The following is a 19,254-nucleotide window of genomic DNA, read 5'->3' on the forward strand; positions in this document are numbered from 1 at the left end:
AATCTGTAACGTTTAAATCAAGTAGTAAACTAAACATTTAGTCAGATATCTTATAATTATCATAATTACCAGAATAATGATCAGAACTTTTTTGTCAACACATGCACTATATGTTGCATGTCAAGGAATTAAACTACAATGCAAAACACATTTACCACGTGCATCAGCTATAATACGGTTAGCTTTTTAAAAAAGCTTTTACCAGTATCAACCACCTTGCAAGCCATTACTTTGTTAACGGTAACTTTTAAATCTTCGAAAAAAATATATGAATTTTTCTATCTTAATTCATTAATTTGATATAGTTTTACTAGAGACATGTTATAGAGACATATAACATGTCTCTGGTTTACGTACTACTCCTATCAAAAAAGCTTCGTCAATGAATTACTCACTTTCGGTATGGCTTGTGTCGACACTAATCTTCGAAAAATCACTCTTTTTAGGTACTATTGTGGTATTGTTCCAATTGAGTACCAATGAAACAATATATCTTATTAAGGCATATTCTTTTCACAAGTTCGTTTCACGTGCAACCTCGACTTCTTCTCTTCTTAAATAATTATAAACAAAACAACAAAAAACAGCTGCATTTGTAAGACAGTATATATAATACTAGTCGGCCTTGAAACATCTATACCTTGAAAAAGATAACAAAAAATGATATATAAACTGTAACTTTTGATATGGATTCGTTGAGAAGAAAAATAACACCGAAAGATGATACAATAGTCACTCAGTGCATATAATTATTATCTTATCAATACGTGTCATATTATACACATGCACAGAGTCTGTTAACCCCAAATACCATTCTAATTATTCAGTCTTTATCAAACTTATACATTTTATACAGTATAGAATTATCAATATGGCAACAATTTTACACCACATGCATAACTTTGTTTTTAAATAATGCCATTTAAAACTGATAGTTTACATGCAATTATAATTGTATAAATATTAATTATTCTATCAGATTCCAATTATACAGTATAAAATTATCAATGTTTACATTGAATATATATATATACAAATATATGTTAAATTTTGTGTCAACAATTTTATATCACATGCATAACTCTGTGTTAAATTTTTAAATAATACCGAGTCATTGATTTAAAACTGATACATGCAATTATAATTGTATAAATATTAATCATTTTATCAGATTCAAATTATACAGTATAAAATTATAAATGTTTATTTATATGTATTATCTGTTCAACTTTATGTCAACAATTTTACATAACATACATTCAATTCTTTATCTCGTTTTTTGAAATAAATAATGCATAGTCATTGATTTAAAATTGAAACATGCAATTCTAATTGTATACAGATTTGTTTGAAGTATGTTTAAAATTGAATTGGTTATTATCTCTCACGTTAAATTCCTTTGAAATTTCCTAATTTTGATCATTAAGATAGTATTTTTAACCTGATTAGTCACAGCGACCCACTACATGTCTGTGTGACGCGACTATTTACCTGGATTTTTACCTGTACTATACAAAGGTGGGGATATAATCATAATAACATTCCATAGATTATAGTGTATTATTTCGAATTTCAAAATGTGGATTTTTTTGTGAGAAAAATGTGAACTTGGAATAATTTTGGACGTATTTTTATTTAAATTTGTACATATCATTTGTTTAATTTCATACAACAGTATTTCAAATTTGAAATTGATTGATCAAACTATATAGGTAATCCAAGATGGCGTCTAAAAATCAGGTAACAATCATTTATATGTGTTTGGAATTGTTACTATTTGTTTCGTTTATTTTCACTGCAACTATATTTAAAGACAATTTTGAACTAACGGTGCCAAGTAATGCTAAAACTGGACATATTATCACCAAATTAGGCTGTTTAGAAGACGATATATCAATCATACCGGAAGGAAGTCCACTGGATGAGCAACTATTTTCAAAACTATTTTCTATTGAAAGTGGAAATCTAGTCGTCAAAAGTGATATTTCATTATATGAAGGAACATATTTTTTGGTTTCCGCATTTTCAAACAATAACTGTTTCAGCAATGTGGGAAATAAACGGACGTTTGGCATTTTTATCAAAAATTCCAAGGATTATATGCAACTGGAGAAAAGAATATACCATGGGGTCATACCGAAAAGTTCTAAGCCTGGGCTTCTAGTTGAAGGACTAGAAAGTCTTGTCGGATTAATTAACTCAGATGCTCAAATTTCATGTGACATACATGGTGACAGTTCAAACTTATTTGAACTTGTATCCTCTGGAATCAAACTCATTTCAAAACTTCCAACAGAAAGTAAAGCCTTATATTTTTCCCTTCAATGTACGAACGGCAAAGGGCATGGACATGCCGGTATTCACATTACTGTAGCAGACGACAATCATGGAAACAGTCTGCCACAGTTTCGCAATAGTCTGTCACAGAAGACCAATGTCGCCGTCCAACAGGATAATCTTATCCAATCTTTCGATCAACAGTCGCACCGTCGAGTCAGACGCCAGGCTGTAACACGCACGTTGTCCGTTCTGGAAGATAAAACTGACATCCTTACTTTAGAAAGCCCCCAACCAGGGGTTACCACCCTGCTATGGTCAATTTCGTTAGACGACACTGGCACTTTTATAGTTAATAACCTAGGCAAAGTTAGTGTAAAACCAGGGAAAAAACTCGACTACGATTTCGGTCCACGGAATTATAACATACAGGTCCAGGTCAAATCATCAGATGGACAGCAAGGTAGGTTTATCGTATTCAAAATTTCAAATGTGCTAGAAGTTTATCAGGTTTATCATATTCACAATTTCCACTCTGCTAGAAGTTTATCAGGTTTATCGTATTCTCAATTTTCATTCTCTCCGAACTTTTATCAGGTTTATCGTATTCATGATTTGAATTCTTCCTGAAAACCCATCAGATTGAAAAGAGATTCCCAAAATAAGGCAACTTTATCCTAGCTGGACCTACATTGTACTGACGTCTATGGGGAAGCAACACAAAAACATGATTAACCAAAATAGTAAGACGTCAATATACATGTAGCTATAGAGAAGTGTCTATGCTTAAAACAAGCTCTATAAATCGCCTGGACTCAATAATTAATTTATAAAAAGACTATCAGGTCTCTTCACGAAAACATACAGCAACTTTATATACTGCAATGTTGACTCATATCTTTAAGTTAAACTTGATATTAACTAAGCAGTTACTCAAAAGAGGTATGAATTACTGAGTTGAAGTTTTCAGTTATAAGAATATGAGAAAATTCAGATTTTGTCATTTAACTTAAAATGTATTCATGATCAAGTCATTCAGCAATAACCTTTTCATTTGAGAATAATTTACATTAAAAAAAAAACAACGTTTAAGCAATAAAGGTTATACAAATTTTTATATTTTTTTTTGGGGGGGGGGATTAAAAGTTATTATATTTTTTTTTATAGCTGCTATGAGCATGCATTGCCAATGTAGACACATTTTCAAAACAAAAAGGTTTACTGTAAGTTTGAGGGTTTTAATGTATCAATACGAAAATGAGGTTTTAAAGAGTCACGCTGTTGCAGAAAATACTTCAGCAATTTTTCCAAAAATAATAAAAGGCGGGAATATCAGGATATGGAGTTATATATGTCATGTGTGTGTGACATGCCAGGCATTTGTATTTAATTCACAATACAAATGTTTTGATTGTTGCGTCAAGATCGTTTTTGTTCTGGTATTAAAAAGTTAAATTATTTCTAAACATTAACATAACTGCAGGCTGTTGAACGACAATAATGTATTTAACGTCCTCTAGGCAAAAGAGGCCATGTCAATGAGGTGATAGCCAGTATTTTATCGGTATTCGCTGGTATGATTATTATCGTTTTAACACTCGACATCAGTATGTTCTCCCTACAGTGGTATGGACAGGGAAGTGGTCAGCTCAGTTAATACAACTTGTTTTTGAGTTAAGAGAGTGTCAAAATCACTGATATCTGTATTAACCCGTTTTGTGTAAGAAAACTTATAGACGAACCATATTGTTAAATTTGACATAATTAACTCGTTTATGGCATCCCATTACGGTTCCGTTGATTCTGTTTCAACTGTTTTTTTTTTGTCTTTTGTATGCCGTCACTCTTTGATGACAGTAGTATGTTGTCATCGGTTGTTGCGTGTTTCAATCAAATCATAAATATCGTCTGTGTTATAATTGATGCATTTCTACTCATTGCCAAATTGCAATATTTCTGATTTTAGAGCTATAAAATAGTCCTTCCGAATTAAAAGTTCTACAGTTGTACATGTACATGTACTTCAAAAAAGGAACCGCATACGAGATTCAAGATTTTAATCGTACCTGGTCCATCAGAAATTTTTAAATAAAATCTTGAATCTTCAGAGCTTGCTTACAAAGCAATACATGTACAAATTCCTCTGTTGTAAAATTAGCAAAGCTTAAGTACAACATCTGCATTTTATTCAGGTTGTGCAAAATATCTTTGCTGAATCAATGCTTAGCCTAAACTTGACCCCTGTTGTGTTCACTTATCGCTAAAATGTTTCTCAGGTGCGAAGCTGTAAAGATGGAATGGCGGATCAGTTTATGCTTAGCCTTAAATACTATGACATTTTGAGTTTGGTGATATATTCAGATATGTCATAAATTGATGAAAAATCGTTTATGATAGATAATATTTTGACTCTTGTATAGTATTTTAATTGCATCAGGTTTCAAATGTCCTGTCCTTGGAATAATGAAAAAAGATTGGGGATGGAATTTGTCGTACCTCTTTCGTTATCATGGTGAAAAACCATTTTTGATGTAACTAAACCATGGAAATATTACCGTAGCCACAACACTCAGTGACTGCATTGATATTTTTATCAACCTCGTGTACCATTGTAATACTTAAAATTATCTTAACTATTCTGCATCGTATCTCAAATGACAAATGCTATATTCAGTTCATTCTCAATCTTGACAGGAAACGACATAATACAAAAGTGTATTTTTAAGATCTAGTAACGACATTACTCATCTTTAAACTAACATAAATATGGTATTATTCACAGGTGGTAGGTTATAGGACAATAAATTATACATTCATACAAGCTTTTGATCCGATCTTTGACGGAAGTTTGGTCAGGGCCTTTTAAAATCTTAAAGCCGTTTAGAAGATCTATCTGTGATCAATTGTATAATGATTATAATAGGATTGTAATTTGTTAAATAGATCCATGACCTTCAATTCCAATTGCTTTAAGGCCTTTTAAAAGTTGTGTCCTGACGAATATTTGCAGACTTATCTGTACATTAAAAAAGTATCAATCTAAATGTAAGCTACGCATGTTACGGTTGCTTAAACAAATACTTAATTTTTGAAATAAGTATCAGTGGCGGATCCAGAACTTTTCCTAAGGGGGTGGGGTGGGGATTTGGGGGGGGGGGGGCGCTGACTGACCTAAGGGGGGGCCCGCTTCAGTCATGATTCATTCCCTATATATAATCAACCATTTTTTTCCCACGAAAGGGGGGGGGGGCACCCAGGGTCCCCTGGATCCGCCTAGGAGTATTTTGTGGTCTTTTCCCATGCCTTGTGGCAAGAATAATTTGTTAACAAGTGGACATTTCGTTTTTTTATAACCAGTCAACATCTTCTGCATTGGATATCCACCATGCAAAATAATTAACTTTTAAAAGAATACACGTTGAAATTCTTCCCAAAAATTTTACTTTAGAAAACCTATTTTTATTACCTTTTTGATTCGGGAATTTCTTGCATTATAGTTATGTATACGAAAACAAAAGGAACACACAGTAATTTAGGTAAAGTAAATACAAGGTCATTCATTATTGACACAAGTTAGTGGTACTAAGGATACGCTATCTTACGTTCCCACTCTAAATGTTTATTTTTGAGATAAATTATACCCGGATTTATACTGCTGAAAGGAAATTTGTTGTAAAATATGTGTACATACACCATTACGTATATATATGTTAGTCATACTGTTTTATTTATTTTGAATTGTGGAAGAAATCATTTTTTTTTACCCATATATCTTCTCTCTTTTTTTGGAAAAAAAGCCAAGTGTTTTATTTGTCGCTTCGAAAACACACAAACGACAATCGATTGGACATATTTAGATTTGTTTGTCTATCTTTTCCATAAGTTTGAATGAAATCAAAGTGTTTTCTCCTGAAATATAACATCGAAAAAAAAAATTGAGAAATTTGTCACCCCCCTTTTAATACCCTGTTCCAACGGAAAATATAAATGGTCGAATATATCAAAGCGTCTGAATCCCAAAGCTTCTATGACGTTTAGTTATTCAGAAAAGTTCGATGAATGGTAAAATCCAAACTTTTTAATAAGCTTTGTTCAAAGAGATTTTGAATCGACTTAAATGAAATTATACTAATTAAAGCGCTTTAGTTAGTCATACACTTACACGTTCATCCCCCATGTTCGAGCGACAACATGCATACATGTAGTTATTAATAAATTTGACATCATCTTTAGAATGTTGTCATAAAATTTTCAACTATAAATTGATCAAATGTACACATGCAGGTCATAGTACCGCGTATGATGTCTTGTGATAATTGACATGTTGGTTCTGCATGTTGCCCTTTTAATCTCTTCTTTCAAAAAATGTTTCTTGTTAGTATTTTTAAGAAATCATATTTTATATTTACACATGCTGAATTGTAAAAGTTTTAATTGAAATCACAGACATGGTGATTAATACGATGTATACATAAACAAGGATAGGCGGGGAAACGAAAGTGACTCATTGAACCCGCATTCCAGAGGAAATATAACATTAATAAACATATATGTAATCATTGCACAGGTAAAGGATCAAACAAAAAGACGTGACGATATTTTGGTGAAATCGATATATCAATGTAATTTACCAAAATACAACATGTACAATGTGTGTTTTGTTTTTGTGCATTGAGTAATATTTTCCGGAATTAAATCCGAGATGTTTTGTTTTTATTCGATGAGGACAAAACCGCGGGAAACTGACTGTCAGTGAGCCGAAAATAAAAACAAAATTGTAAAAGATGAGGGAAATTAAAGAAATGATATAAAGCAAAACAAATATAACAATGTCAAATGAAAATTATCGTGACCTTACATTCATATTATTGTCTTTCCTTTGCCACAGCCATAGGCGCTTTTGCCAACTCTTCTGGGAGCCTGGGAATGAACCCCCCCCCCCCCATTTTTATTACATATTTAATTAGAGTGTCTATTGGTGATAGAAGATCAACATTAATAAACAACCGTTATTATAAATTCGTATGGAAAATCTCAAAAGAGCAAGAACACACAAAAAAACAAATTGAGTAAAAACGTGAAAAGTACACCTGTTACAATGTGTTATTGGACTACACATTTAGGGCATAACTTCCTGTGATCATTTGTTCACATTTTCTCCTGTGTCACCCTTGTAAGTAATACTGTCACAGAATATAAGTTCCTTCATAATACAAGTTCCAAATTGAAAAGGAAAAATTATTCTGGAACATTAATTCCACAGGAATAAATATTACAGTATATGTTCCTAACGAAATAAATGGTATAGAATATTTGTTTTAACAGGAATAGATATTATGACAATGTTTATATATTAAACAAAGTGTCCATTGGAACTTCTGTTAGGTGGAACAAATAAACATTGACAATACACCCTATCATATTTTTTACCAAATTATCAAGTAGATTTCGTAACATGGGACTAGTCCAAATAATTGTGACTTCTGGCAAGGCTATTTTAATTTTTTTCTGGGATGCCTTGCCAGACGTCATAATTATTTGGACCAGACTTGGGGTCAATTACATTGGAATGTAATTAATTAAATTACACATTACATTGCAAAAATGGTCAATTACACTAATTACACATTACACAGTTTTTGGAATGTAATTAATTAAATTACAATTACTTTACTAAAGTAATTAATTAAATTACACATTACATTTCATATATTCATGTAAACATAGTTTAAGCGTTGCATTTGATAACCATGAGTAATTTTAATGTTTTGTCATTTAGTCTGCATCTCTCTGGTCTGTACACTTTGACAGCCATTCTCAAAAGTATTTCTATAGGAACTTATGTGACATATATCGCTTGATTAGAACATGGAGGTATTATACTTCCATAATCAGTAGATGTGTTGATAGAAGAGGAAATTAGTTCCTATTAACTTGCCAATACATTAAGGGGTATTTTGACATCTCAGAAGAAAAGTAATTTAAATAAAACATCGCATGAATAAAAAAAATATAAATAAATAAAAAAAAAAATCACTTAATAATTATTAAAAGGTATGCTTGTCACAACATTGAAAATAAGTTTTAGTACAAACAATGTATATAATGTCTATATCTTAGCAATAATTTGCTAATTAGATAAAATATATAGTTATAGTGGCATTGCCCCTGGACATTTTAATTTGATTAGTTGCTGTTTGTTTTTACAGCTGTTAATTTTTATCTCTATAATCCTTTTGTGTATACTAATTTGACAAAATGATTGTGTGCAGTAAATTTAAATTCAAACTGAACTCTCATTAAGATTTTTCACACATTTTTTTGTTTTTGTTTAACATGGTGATTTACTACTTTTCAATCTATTTAGTTAAGATCTTTCTTAAAAACATATGTATTTTTTCAAATCATAAAACTATTCAGAAAAAAAATCTGTTGGTCAAATAAGAAATATAAAAACTTTAAAATAAATTACAGAAAGTATGTGATATCAATATTTGAAAAATAAATATAATTTTACAATTTATATTATTAAACATAAATCCTGATCATTAACACCATAAAAGTACATGTAATTAAAATGTAATTCTAAAGTAATTGTGCATTACATGCTTTTTTCATTGTAATTAATTAAATTACCATTACAAGTAATTAAAAAAATGCTCAATTACACATTACATTCAATTACATGGAAAATTGTAATGCATTACACTTAATTACCATTACATTTTCAATTACCCCATCCCTGATTTGGACTAACATGCATGGCACCTGCATGACAACATATACACAATGAAATAGATTAATTCTGGGGTCCGTTTTTAGAAAACTTGTTGTCCTGAGTGAAGTACAACTTAACACTGGCAACTAATTACATGTATAATGAAATCTAAGGACAGCAAACTTGTATTAGTTGTAACACTCTGAGTTCTAATATCATGAATATTATAATAAGGCCAAAAAAATAATACATTTGTTTGTCGGCTAATGTGTTGAAAAAGTAGGATGGGTAGGTAGGTACAAAAAAAATGTACCGTAGGCAATATCATTTTATTTTACAGACATTTTTTAGCTGGTTTTACTAGGGAATCGGTCTGACTTTAACAGTGTTTGGTACAATGTAGGCACTAAAAACAGTCAGAGCTCAGACATAAATAAGTCTGAATCTGCTTTTGACTTATAGATGTCTAAATTTGTAAGTTTTAGGATTTGTCTCCCTTTAATGCAAGACAAAATACGACTTAAATAAGTCAAATATTGTTAAGCAAGAAATGATTGACCAGAATCAAAAAGTTGCAAATATCGACTCCTACAAGTCGATATTAAGTTACCAAAATTGGTCAACTTCAAGACCCACGCATACTTATAAAAAGGTCATGCATCTAAATCAAATAATGACAACATTGAAAGCCAATGCCTTGTCTTCTAAAGAAAAATATGAATGAGAGTCTGAAAAATCGGAGATCATGTTAATTAACCTTACAATGCAACCACCTGGATCCACACTTAATGAGGTAAAACATCTGTGTTTAGTAAGGATATTCAATTAGATAATTAAATATAGATAGATCAAGTCCTTGTGAACTCTCAGACAGGTTTTTACTGTCAAAGGTGGTGTAGTTTGGCCACCAAGTCAAGTTAAGTTTTTTCATCAACATAAATAGACCATAACAAGTCTGTCCTTTTGTGACTTAGATAAGTCTAAAATTGAAAACACATTTTTATAAAGAATACATGTTTTGACTTCTTTAAGTCAAAAACAGAAATAGACTTGTTTATGTCTGAGCTCTGACTGAAAAATTAGGGTAGGTTGGGTTAGCAGAAACACATGTACAAAATGTATTATTCTTTTTGGCCGGAATATATGGAAATGTCTTTAAAGTTTTACAAAGGGTATTACCAATCTGTAGAAAGTTGGTAGAATTTGTGGAACACAGTCCTCAAAAATTAGCACACGACTAACAAGTAGAAACATTTTCATTTCTGTCGATGTTTGTTAATTTTGTAGTACATTCCTGACAAAAATTTGAAGAACCATCAATTTGTTGCTGTAATTTATGCCAAACCCCACTTCTTATATTACTGTGGACAGTTGAAGTATTTAGTGAACAACTAATAATTTGTGAACCGTTTGTTAACTGTTCTATTTTTTGAAAAATATTGGAATACATATTTAGTAAATTTGTACATGCCATTCAATTATATAAAATCTTAACCTTTGCAGTTCTGAAAACGTACCTAGTTGATATATCCGTCAATGACGTGAATGATGAGGCCCCTCAGATCACCAATCATCCTATTCCATACCAAGCTGCTGTAGAAACTGTCTCCTCCATAGGAACACTTGTATACCAGCTGTCTGCCTATGACCCAGATACTACCGCTGACGTAAAATTCTATCTTGATGGTATGTATGGTTTAAATGCATACTTAGAAAACAGGGTGTATAAAACAGTGAGATATACACAAAGTGCTGAATTCTAAAGCTTGAAACTTCAAAGCATTAATCAGGGTAGAAGAAAATATTTTCAAGGGAAGTAAGTTGGCTAGAATTATAAACAAAATTGTGGTTATTTCAAAATTGATTAATTGATTTTTACAAAATCTATGCAATCTGAAATTCAGAAATTATTATGTACATTAGTTATTGGGGTAAAGTTCAGAAAATCTGTATACCGGTACAGATATATATGACTCAGATATCAAAATGAGAGTTCTAATGATTGCTATATCCACAAGTTGGTCTCATGTGTAGAGTTGTCTCAGTTTCAATCATACGTACCACATCTGTTTTTATAATTAATGAAAATATCGCAAAGATATGATATAAATAGTATAAAATGAAAATTGAAACAAATCTCACTACCATTTTGATATATATATAATGCTACAGATTTTGATCAATCTATGAAATATATTACAGCGCCAAATGATAACTTTGATGTTGAACCCAATACTGGGTGGATAAAGACCAAAAAGACATTAAGTAATTCAAATTCCTTTGTTGTCCGTGCATATGCACAGGATACTGCTGCGACTGGTGCAGAACAGAAAAGTCCTATTGTTACTGTTACTGTATATACTGGTAACCTAAAACCACAGTTCAATGAAACAGCTTATCAAGCTAAAGTACAGGAGACCAATCAAGCAGATCAAACGTAAGTACTGTAAAATGGGTTATTTTCGCTGATATAACAAAATCGCCAAAATAAATTCTGCCAACTGAAAGTTCACATTCAAAGGTAATGATAAATTTTTTGAATACGCTAAAATAATAATCACAAAATATTTTGTATGCCTTATTCCATGAAAATCTGGAAATTTAACACCTACAAAAATAACCCGCTATATGGTATGTATAGGGAAAAATATTATTTTTAATCGATATAATCAAGGTGCAATTTTTTTTATACAGTAAAAAAAGATATGTATCTATTTTTACATAGACGGTTTTGCCTGTTGTCTGCTACTGGTTTTTCTGGAATTTCCTGTCTCGAATATTGTTTCTAATTAGTAGCCTGCTCATGATATTAAAGTTTAATTCTCTTACTTCCCAATTAAAGTCGGCATTTTTTATGCCCCTGCTGTAGGCAATTTGGGAATTAGGTGTTATCCCTAACTGTTTGTTTTCTGTCCTTCCATCCCATATTTTGTTTTGTTTGAAACTTGGAATGGGGGCATTCATCTCCTCAGACACATTCTTAATTTATTTATGTATATGTATTACAACATAATTTGTGACATGATGAAAAGCCAAGTAATATGTGTAAATTTTAAACAGGATGCTCCAAAACAATGCATGATGGGTAGGTTTTATTTAATCACTTGATTAATCAGTTGATTAAATTTTAACTCATTGATTATCAGTTGATTAAATTTTAATTCATTGATTATTTAATCGACACGTTAAATATTGTTGAACAACAGAAAATAAACGACTCGTTATGTAACGACTCGTTAAAAGATTTAATGACTCGTTAAATTTAATCAATCGTTAAAATAACAACAAGTTGAACAACAGACCCCTGATTGTATATAACATCAACAGTTTACATAGTTACAATGGTACACAAAATACTTTATCTCCAAACACCATATTGTTAATCCCACCATATACATTTATGTGGCCCACACAAGTAGAATTAAGAATGGAAATTTGGAAAAACCTGACCAAAATGCAGAAAACAGATCAATGTCAGCAATGGGTCTATAACACTACAGAAAATCCTACAATTTTACTTATTTAAAAAGCTCGGCAAGACATGAGCTTTAAATATTAAAATTTAACTGTCGCTAGTGGAGAAATATCGTTACACACTTGTTTCCGTGGTAGAATCTATATTTCCCCTTTAGTTTTCTAATTCAGATTAAAAGAAAAGTAAAAGTTTTGATTGATTTTAAGTTTTTTCTTTTCTTTCCAGCTTTGACACATTGTCACTCGATGGCAATATTAGTTTGGTGTATGCAATCAATTTCCAGAAAAAACTTGGAGGAACGACTACATACACAGTGTTGGATGGTACTTCAATCTCGGACAAGTTCAAAATTGATAATGATGGTAAAGGCGTTATGTTGACGTCACTGAATTATGAAACAGACCCAAAAACATTTTCACTGACAATCCAAGCAGAGGACAGTTATTCACAGCTAAAATCTACAGTTCCTGTAAGTAAAAAGTAAAATCACAAAATACTGATCTCGGAGGAAAATTCAAAAAGGGAAGTCTGTAATAAAATGGCAATATCAAAAGCTCAAACACATCAAACGAATGGATAACTGTCATATTCCTGACTTGGTACAGGCATTTTCTTTAGAAAAAAATGGTGGATAAATCCTGGTTGTATAGCTAGCTTAACCTATCACTTGTATGACAGTCACATTAAATTACATTATATTGACAACAATTTTCAATGTCATGTAATGTTGTCATTGTACTAGACATGCTAGATGAAGCCACATGTCAGTCAGTCTGTTTGTTTTCTTTTTTGAAGCAGTGATCAGTTTGACAGAGGTGATTAGTTTGGTTATTTAAGGGAATTTTAAAATGTTATGTGGTCTTTCATACAACGTATTAATGGGATAAAATTGTTTGAAGTAAATACAGCCTTTATTGGTGTCACATCTCTACATATATTTGTGCACTTATGTCTTATATATACACAATCATCAATGTTGTATACCAAGATATTCTAAAAATGCATTGAAAGCTTATACACCATGTACACTAAGAGTATGGGCAAATGAAGAATATGAAAATATGGCAGTAAAAAAAATCTATTACAGGTACTAGCTATAATATGTCATTGACTGCTGAATTGATTTTGAAAGCATTCCATTTTGTTAAATTTCTATTTATAAAAAAAATCTTATTTGGTATAAAATAAGAAAAAAGAGGCCATAAAACTATATTTATTGTCTTTAATTTTCGGTGCTTATGTGAAATATATTACTCTGTATCATTCATTGGTATTTGCTTAATGCCTTATCAGCACAATAAAGCTATATCGCTAGAAGATACTTTGTATTAAACTATTGATGATCAATCCTATTTGCATTATAGCTGACAGTTTTTTTGGAGGACAAGAATGAGTTTGATCCAACCTTCACCTTATCTACATACACAGCCAGGGTCCCTGAAGATCTAGCTATCGGCCAATCCATACTGACAGGTAATTACGAAAATGAGTTTCTAACTTGACACTTGTTGATATATCATATAAAAAGTCAAAGTTAAATGAAGAGTGCATGATTCGGATACATTATTTAGATTTTGATTAACCAATGTGACTGAAATACAAAATATGGGAAACGTGTACGTGCATCACTGAAGGATATTAAAAGTCCCATACTGCCTTTCTGTTTTAATAAAAGTTAAATTAACCTATAAAATTTCTGCGTCCAAAATTTTTAAGGTATGTATCATTATGAGAAAACCATAGGAACCTGAAAAGTCTTCATGACTGGAAGTAGGAATATGGTCAGATTTTAGTTAATAAAGTATTGACACAAGATCTGTATATCAATCAGAAAGTAGATCAACCTATATCAGGAAAACTCAGATTCAAAGGTCACATATGGGAAGTTTTAATAAAAAAAAAGAAATATAAGGGAGGTAATAAAAGACCAATTTTTGTAGATTCATTGATATTTTATGGGTACCAAAAAAGGAAAATATGGTTAAAGTAAATGTAAAACATGAATAAGAATGTCAATTATCAATATATTTTCCACAGGCTTTAGCTAACAAATGAAATCAGGAATATCTACAAATTTTTCTAATTTTATGTAATCCACCAAATTTGTTTCAAATCAATGTAAATTAATCTACTGTTATATACTGAGATTCTAGAAAAAACACCCTGCAAAATTGATTTGTTTTATGCTAGGTATATTTACTAGATTGCACATATCAATTTTATTATTTACATGTGAAATATGTATGAAAAGTCGTATTTTATGAGTTTATACTGAAATTTAATAACTGGTATATATATGTATATGTACAAATGGTACATATGAGAAGGTTTCTAAATAAGTTAACATTTTTCAATTTTTAGAACAAGGAATAGCTGTTACAGGTACACAAAGCAGTTTTTCTAATGTACCCCTATATGTGTATTGGTCTATTTTTATTAACAATTTAATTTCTTGTAAACTATTATGTACTAAGATTTTACTGTTTATACATGAAATATATTGGTTTAATACTTTATAATCAAATTCATACACTTTCTTTATTTGCATATATGCAAATACTTTTATAAGATAATTACTTCAATTTATACAAACATTTATGATTCAAATTTTATCAAACTTATATTTAAAGAAACAGTTAATTTTAATATGAAAATCTAGATTTTGGTGTTGATGGCATTGAAATAGGAAATCTTGCTTGAAATAGCATGGAATTTATGGGAAATGGTTTCATTGTTACTTTTTTTTGCATGCTTGATTTATGTATCAAGACAGAAGGTTACTGGCTAAACTAAACAGAAAAATAGTTACGTTTAGAGGTCATTCATCTTTTATTGAAACTTTTTTACCAGAAATATTGATAAGAAAAGTGCCCCTATAATATAATCTGAATACTAACTTGGACGTGTATATGTACAAAATATATATGTATATCATGTATTTATTGATTTCCTTTGTAATCTTACCACTTTGGTAAATTTGTCTTTGTACTCTTCAATGGTAGCAAACTAGCAACTGTGACCAACATTGTACTTCATTAGGCTCTCAGTAATCTATAACTGGCGTTTTGCATTTGCGCCGATTTTTTCTTTCATTTGCGCCGATTTTTGTTTTCATTTGCGCCGATTTTATTACAGGTAAATTACAGGTGAATAGATATAAGAAGATGTGAGTGTCAATGAGAGAACCTTCCATCCAAGTCATGTTATTTTTCATTTATCATTATAGACCTCTTCCATTTGCCACTTGTACAAATGTAATGAATTGTCAATCACAACATGTATATAACTGTTGTCCCCTGCTCACCACTGGGAGGTGGAAGAAGGCCTACATGATACATCTTCAGACTTTTTTCCTTGTTGTCCGTATCCGTAGTTCTTTATCATCTGTCTTTCGGACATTTACCACATGGTTATGCTCGATCTGTGTATTGACAATAGAATCCGTGGTAACTCTGACTTTTGAGAACACTGACCTTCCGATATGTATGGCCCTCAATGATTAAAGAATTTACTTCTCGGTCCGTTTCAATGTGCAATATGACCATCAAGTTACAACGAAGTTCCAGAACAATATGAATCAAAATTCACTTAAACATGGATGAAAAACAATTATAACCAGATTTTACCAATGGTATAGCACAGTACATGTACAAGTTTTAACTTACCTGTAAATCTAATTAGGAGCAAATATAAAATAGGCGCAAATGAAAAAATGAAATCGCCGCCAATGAAAGAATGAAAATTTTCAAAATCGGCGCAAATGTCATACGCCCCTATAACTTCAGAAATTATCTCTTGTTTAGAAAAAGAGTTCTTTACAGTGATTGATTAGACTTTCACAGCATTGTTCTCAGTCTTTTCACATCTCTTATGCAATTATTGTTTTTCAGAATTGATGAAATATTATCAACATTATATCCTTCATTTGGAGGAAAATAGAATTTATGATTAATTTTGCCGATTTAGTTCATGAGTACTGACAGAACTAGATCAACAGTGTTTTACATTAATGTGTCTCTGTCTGAAGTCAGTACTGGTTGATATCAGTCTTGTCCCCTATATAAGAATTATATAATATCTGATGGCAGAACCTTTTTATATTGTCTGTAAAATCCATTCTGAAATTTCTTGGACGAAAAATCATTGAGAGATAGCCAATGGAAAGATGCCATATTGACTCCTTTCTGGTTATATTGTTTGATTGTGTTTTTGGGTTGCTGTCCCATTGATGTTTGCCATACATATTCATAACTTCTGCGTACTCTTTTTAACAAGTTTCCTGTTCTTGTTTGAAATTTCTTCCTAAAAATTATATCCTCTTTTCTATATGGCCACAATTTCTTCAGAGAATCAATCACTTTTATCCTTAGGTTATAATTTTATTAAATGGATTGATTTTATTTTAGGAACTTTTATAAATTTGTGTACTATATTATAAGGTTTAGAAATTGAATCCTATTTATGCAATATTTTATCTTTCTTTGGTACTTTATAAAGTTTTATTTATTTTTACTGACTGTGCAAGGGCTGTATAGCCAGTCAAGGTCGTTAAAAACTTCCATTTGTTGTATTTATTTTTAGTTTTATAAATTTTAAGATCATCATTATAAGATTATAAATCTCCCAAAGACTAACAAATTATAGCAATGTATTATTCCTTCAACCTTCTGTCAATTCTCCATTCATGCATCCACATTTTTGGGAAAAACAGATTGTTACTGATCGCTTTAAAAATTTCACTTTGCCCTTTCACTGACAGCAGCCATAACAGAACTGAAGGATTCTTTTTTGCCCAAGAGTTACTGGAAATATTTCTTTATAAGGGAGACAGTGGGGAAGATACTCAAATTAATTTATTTTGGTTGGTTGCATTTTCCTCAGGATTTTAAGAATTGTAGGAAAAACAAATATCTTATTTTATCAGTGGTAGAGGGGTTTAAAAAACAAATTATATACCTCCACTACACCTGATTGGTTTAAGAATTAATGCTAATTAAAGGTTTTTAATTTTATTTCATATAAAAAAAAACTTCAAAATATTTCAATATAAACATGTGCTTTCCATTTATTATTTCAGTTACTGCTAATGATGAAGATTTAAACTCAGTGTTGTCATTCTGGGTTAGTGAACCATTGTTTAGAGTAGTCTCATTAAGTTCCAATGAAGGTCAGCTGCAAGTTAACAGGTAAGAAAGAATTAGTTTGGGGAGCAACGTATTTTTTGCAATTTGTGAATATAAATATAAACTTTAACATATCAAACTATTACTTACTTATCCTCTTCATCCCTAGTGGGACATAAGGCCACACACTCATATATATAATATATATACAACTCATCTAAACATCAACCCAACAATGTTAGATCTGTAAATTTGCTTTCGCAAATTTTTGGTTCTTCCCTCGCCGGGATTCGAACCCCTGCTACTGTGATATCGTGACACCAAATCGCTTGCACTGCAGCCGTCCCGCTAGACCACACGACCACCTGGGCTCTACTATAATAGAGCTTTCGCTGGCCGTGTGTTACCTTTATATATATATAAACGAGTCTAAATTGAAAATTACGTTCAAACCTATGATTGCGTTGGATAAAAACCGCAATTTTTATACGTGTGCATGTAAAATAAATTTCGTTGTAGAAGGGTCTAAAAACAGCACAAACAACATTTTCCAAAAGACCAAAAATATATATATATATATATATATATATATATATGAGTCTGATCCAATACCTATTAAGTTTACTGGTTGGTAGATTCTTATAGACTCTATATATATATATATATATATACAACTCGTCTAAACATCAACCCAACAATGTTAGATCTGTAAATTTGCTTTCGCAAATTTTTGGTTCCTCCCTTGCCAGGATTCGAACCCATGCTACTGTGATATCGTGACACCAAATCGCCTGCACTGCAACCATCCCGCTAGACCACACGACCACCTGGGCTCTCAATAAAAGAGCTTTCGCTGGCCGTGTGTTACCTTTCCTCGTCAGTTTTAATCTAGCGGCGTACTACAGTACATGATATATAAGGCATGAAGATGTTATTGTTACAGATCAGCTAAATTATCTATAGTAAAGGATCCTACAAATTAATGTAATATACAGTCACAGAAAATAATTATATTTATAAGTACGTCTGAGTCAGTGACAACTCTACAACAGATGTATCCATCGAATCGCCATCAATGATGGTGATACATGGCTGTGTACATAATGTATATACAACTCGTCTAAACATCAACCCAACAATGTTAGATCTGTAAATTTGCTTTCGCAAATGTTTGGTTCCTCCCTCGCCGGGATTCGAACCCATGCTACTGTGATATCGTGACACCAAATCGCCTGCACTGCAGCCGTCCCACTAGACCACACAACCACCTGGGCTCTCAATAAAAGAGCTTTCGCTGGCCGTGTGTTACCTTTCCTCGTCAGTTTTAATCTAGCGGCGTACTACAGTACATGATATATAAGGCATGAAGATGTTATTGTTACAGATCAGCTAAATTATCTATAGTAAAGGATCCTACAAATTAATGTAATATACAGTCACAGAAAATAATTATATTATACAACTCGTCTAAACATCAACCCAACAATGTTAGATCTGTAAATTTGCTTTTGCAAATTTTTGGTTCTTCCCTCGCCGGGATTCGAACCCATGCTACTGTGATATCGTGACACCAAATTGCCTGCACTGCAGCCGTCCTGCTAGACCACACGACCACCTGGGCTCTCAAAAAAAGAGCTTTCGGTGGGCATGTGTTACCTTTC

The 19,254-nt window shown here is 31.6% G+C and overlaps 1 protein-coding gene across 3 annotated transcripts in view; it reads left to right on the forward strand.

Annotated features, from left to right (window-relative positions):
• Positions 1–1,054: 1,054 nt before the first annotated feature.
• LOC139528050 (neural-cadherin-like) overlaps positions 1,055–19,254 on the forward strand; it is a 63,623-nt gene continuing 45,423 nt past the window's right edge. For 2 of the 3 annotated variants that reach the window (XM_071323836.1, XM_071323837.1), the window contains exons 1-7: positions 1,486–2,740; positions 10,499–10,681; positions 11,198–11,432; positions 12,696–12,939; positions 13,835–13,943; positions 14,832–14,852; positions 17,548–17,656. In XM_071323836.1, coding sequence (XP_071179937.1) covers positions 1,723–2,740; positions 10,499–10,681; positions 11,198–11,432; positions 12,696–12,939; positions 13,835–13,943; positions 14,832–14,852; positions 17,548–17,656 — 1,919 coding nt within the window. In that variant the 5' untranslated portion in view covers positions 1,486–1,722. Of the gene's footprint in view, positions 2,741–10,498; positions 10,682–11,197; positions 11,433–12,695; positions 12,940–13,834; positions 13,944–14,831; positions 14,853–17,547; positions 17,657–19,254 lie in introns of all 3 variants that reach the window. The other variant, XM_071323838.1, reaches the window with a different exon arrangement.

Source organism: Mytilus edulis, chromosome 6, assembly GCF_963676685.1.
Source record: "Mytilus edulis chromosome 6, xbMytEdul2.2, whole genome shotgun sequence".
Lineage (NCBI taxonomy): Eukaryota > Metazoa > Mollusca > Bivalvia > Mytilida > Mytilidae > Mytilus > Mytilus edulis.